The sequence below is a fragment of the Fonticula alba genome, assembly GCF_000388065.1.
Source record: "Fonticula alba strain ATCC 38817 unplaced genomic scaffold supercont2.3, whole genome shotgun sequence".
Taxonomy (NCBI): Eukaryota; order Rotosphaerida; family Fonticulaceae; genus Fonticula; species Fonticula alba.
Genome location: NW_009242973.1, coordinates 253,664 through 257,583, shown reverse-complemented (window position 1 = coordinate 257,583; position 3,920 = coordinate 253,664). Strand labels below are relative to the sequence as shown.

At 72.2% G+C, this 3,920-nt stretch overlaps 1 protein-coding gene across 1 annotated transcript in view; it reads right to left on the bottom strand.

Moving 5' to 3' along the window:
* Positions 1–3,645, bottom strand: part of H696_01871 (hypothetical protein) — a gene marked incomplete at both ends in the record, with an annotated part of 4,883 nt that extends 1,238 nt beyond the window's left edge. The window contains 5 exons of the mRNA XM_009495772.1: positions 2–4; positions 28–1,705; positions 1,834–2,078; positions 2,277–3,096; positions 3,373–3,645. Of these exons, the coding sequence (XP_009494047.1) occupies positions 2–4; positions 28–1,705; positions 1,834–2,078; positions 2,277–3,096; positions 3,373–3,645 (3,019 nt within the window). The remainder of the gene's footprint in view (position 1; positions 5–27; positions 1,706–1,833; positions 2,079–2,276; positions 3,097–3,372) is intronic.
* Positions 3,646–3,920: the final 275 nt, after the last annotated feature.

Sequence of the window (3,920 nt, the reverse complement as noted above, 5' to 3'; positions counted from 1 at the left end):
TCTCCTGCTCGGCGGTCAGGGCATCACGCTCGGCGGTCAGGGCGTGGAGCTGGTCGGCCAGCTGCTGGGCGGAGGCGTCGCCCTGCTCCAGCAGGGCCGCATGCTTGGCCGTGAGGGCCGCATGCTCGGCCACCAAGCCGGCCAGCTGCTCGGAGGTCTGCGTCTGCCGGGTGGCCATGTCCGCCTGCTGGATGCTGTTGGCGGCGCACTGGGCCGCCAAGTCGCGCGTCTGCTCGGTCAGCGAGGCGATGTCCGCCAGCAGGACATCGCGCTCGGCCATGGTGGATGCCTTTTCCAGGAGGGCGGCATCACGCTCGGCCACCAGGCTGGCCTTGTCCGTGGCGAGGGCCTCATGCTCGGCCCGGATGGACTCCCTGTCGGCGACGGCGGCATCGCGCTCGGCCAGGAGACCGGTCTTTTCCCGGGCAAGGGCCTCCCGCTCGGCGGCCAGGGCCCCCTTCTCGGAGAGCAGGGCATCGCGCTCGGCGGTGAGCGCCTCGCGGTCGGACACGGCCGCGTCGCGCTCAGCCGCAGCAGCCTCCCTCTCGGCCAGGAGGGTCTCCTTCTCGGCCAGGAGGGTCTCCTTCTCGGCCAGGAGGGCCTCCTTCTCCACGAGCAGGGTCTCCCTCTCGGAGGCCAGGGCGTCGGCTCGTTCGGTGGCCGCCTGCTGGCGGGCTTGGAGCTGCTGGCGCATGGCCGCCAGCTGGGCGAGGGCCTGCTGCAGGCCGACCAGCTGCACGCTCTCGGCCTCGGTGTCATCGGCGGCACAGGCGGCCGTCAATTCGGCCAGGACATCCTGCCCGGCGGTGGCCACGGCGTCCAGCTGGGCGGCCACCTCCTCGCGCTCCTGCGTCAGGTGGTTGAGCGACTGCAGCAGGGCCTTCTTCTCCGAGTGGAACATCAGCCGGTCCAGCTGGATGCCGGCCGGGTCGAAGTCCTCCACGCTGAGGGGCACATCCGACAGGCCGGCCGGGCCGGCGGCCAGCGACGCGTCCAGCGACGAGGACAGCAGGCTGCCATTGCTGGCGGTGCTGCTGCCGTGCGGGCTGCTGCCGGTGCTGTCGACACTGCTGTCCAGAGCCCGGCCGGTGGTCTTGGCCAGCGAGTGGAAGGTGGCCCGGCGGGCTTGGCGATTGATGCGCCGGGGCGAGAGCTCCGGGTCGCTGTCCAGCAGCGGCACCCCGCGCAGCGCCGACGGCGACAGCAGGAAGCCATCCTCCTCGTCATCGTCGATGAAGCCCAGGTCCTCGTCGTCCTCCGGGTCTTCGTGGTCATGGCCGTCCGAAAGGTGGCCCTCCGAGCCGGAGGAGGACGAGCAGGAGGCCAGCACCAGGCTCGAATCGACCGCCGACCTGGGCCGGCGCCGGCGCGACGTCAACGGCGTCAGATGCTGCCCAGCCAGCACCACATCCGGCGTGGGGTGCGTTTGCATGCTGGTGCCGAGGCCGCCCTCCGGCGAGAAGAGCTCCAGGCTGGCGGCCAGGTCGCCGGTGGCCAGGAGCTCGCGCAGGGGCAGGGCCCGGCGCTCGGCCGGGCTGCATGCAGGACCAGCGGCCCCGGGGGTGGCCGGGGCCTGGGGCTCGGGGGCCGCCTCGGCCGCCGGGGGAGCCACGTCGGGACCTGGCGCGGCGGCAGCCTCGGCGGCCGGCGCGGCGGCCAGCAAGTCCTCGTCGGCCGGGGGAGTGGGCGTCCCGGCGCCGGGGACCTGGGCGCCGGGGACCGGCAGGGGCCATGGATGGGTCAGCAGCGGCGGGGTGGGAGGCGGAGGCGGAGGCGGAGGTGCGTGCGCGTGGCCACGGCCGCGCGAGCACGAACACCGGCAGGGCAGCGCACCTGGCTGATGGCCGGCGGCCGGACCGGAGACGTGGCCAGGGTGATGATCTCGCCCTCGGCCTGCTCGAGCTTCTTCCGGAGGAAGCGCTCCCGGTGGGAAATGATGTCGTTGGCCTTCTTGAGGCGCTCGATCTCATCCTTGTGGCCGTGGTACTCCTTGCGGGCGAAGCTCACTTGGGCCTTCATGCTCTTGATTTCGTCCTGCAGCTCGTGCTTGTCGGCCAGCGCGCGCGTGAGCTTTTGCCCTGTGCGAGGGGAGGGGGCATGGTGATGCTGGGTGAGTTGGGATGGCGTGCCGGGGCCCGGCCCGGGGAGCAGGGCGGGCGGGCGGGCAGGCAAAGAGACAGCGGCAAGGGGAGGGACGGGAGAAGGGCGCAAGGAAAGACCCGGCGGCGGCGGCGGCGGCGGCAGCAGCAAGAGCCCGGGGCCGGGGGCAGACGCACCGGTTTCGCGATGCCGCTCCTCCTCCTGGGCCAGGAGCGACTGGGCATGGTCCAGGTCCCGGTGGAGGAAGGCCAGGTCGCGGTCCTTGGCGCGGACATCCTCGCGCGCGGCCTCCAGCTTGGTGGCCAGCTCGGCCTTCTCCTCCTTGAGGGCCTCGACCACCTGCTCGATGTCGCGTATGGTCAGGTTCAGGGCGAAGACCATGGACTTTTGGGACTCGGCCTCGGCGGTGCGAATGCTGGCCGTGTTCTCCAGCATGCCGATGTGGGCCCGGAGGAGCGACGTGTCCAGGGTGAAGGAGGGGAATTGCTTGGACACGGTGTTGATGGTGTGGTCCAGGAAGAAGCAAAAGTCCTCCAGCATGTGGGACATGTCCAGATACTCGTTCTCACAGCTGACCAGGAGCATGGGCCGTGTCGGCGGCCGCGGGGGGGTCTGCTGGAGTTGCTGCTGTTGCTGCTGCGAATGCCCGGCGGCCGAGTGATCATCATGCTTCGGGAAGACCTCGTACGCGGCCATGCCGGGGGGCACGGCGCCGGGGCCGAGCTGCTGGACGGCCTGCGCGCCGGCCGCCATGAGCACCGAGCGCGAGGAGTGCCCGGCGGCCGGGACCAGGGCCCCGGGCGCGGCACCGGCGCCGGTGCCGGCGGCAGCCGTGGCCGCCGTGTCGGCCAGGCGCGCGCGCATCGGCGGCAGTGGCCGCGGCCGGCCGGATGGCAAAAGCAGCTGCCGGACCGGGGACGTGGGCCGGGCCGACTGTCCGAGCTTGTCGAACTTCATGTACAGCTTGCGCAGGTATTCGTACGTGAGGAAGCCGTCCTGGGGCGATGGTATCGTGTGTGTGTGTGTGTGTGTGTGCAAGGGCGCGAGAGGGGGGCAAGGGGGGTCGAATCAGTCTCTCTCTCTCTCTCTCTCTCTCCTTCTCTCTGTGCGTGTGTTCTCAGGGAGCGGGAGGCGGGGGGCGGGAAGCGGGAGGCGGGAGGCGGGAGGCGGGAGGCGGGAGGCGGGAAGCGGGAGGCGGGGGCCAGGGAGCAGGGGGCGGGCATGGTGCCGAGCAGTGGCAAGCAGAGCAGTCGGGAGGGAGGGGGAGCGCACATCCGGGGCACCCTCGGTCAGCTGGTTGATCTCGGCCATGAAGCCCTCGCTGATGGCGGCCCCGAGGCGCTCGGCCAGGCGGACCGAGAAGTCGGGCAGATCCCGCAGCGGGACCACCTCCACGTCGTACAGGTCGAAGTCATTCCACCCGTCGACCGTGACCCAGGTCAGCGGCCGGGGGACCGGGAGGCCCATGTCTTCCAGGATGGATCGGACCACCGACAGCAGGTGGTCCAGGGTCCCCTGCTGGTCGGCGCCCGCGGCGGGGCTCATGGTGTGGGCTCGGGCGCGGCGGCGCGGCGGTGGTGCGAGGGCGAGGCGGGTTGGGAGGCAAGGAGGGGCGAGAGGCGAGGAGGGGGAGGGGCGGGAGGAGACCCGAGGGGGTCTGGGCAGATGGAAAGGGGGTTGGTGGGCGGGCGGGCGGGCGGATATGAGGGCCCGGCGGGCCGGAGGCGCGTGCGCCAACTTGAGTACCCGCGCCGGGCGCCACGGCTGGCACGCGTCGCAGTGCTCCCGATCTCCCGGCCGGCGCCGGACCTCCGGGGGGG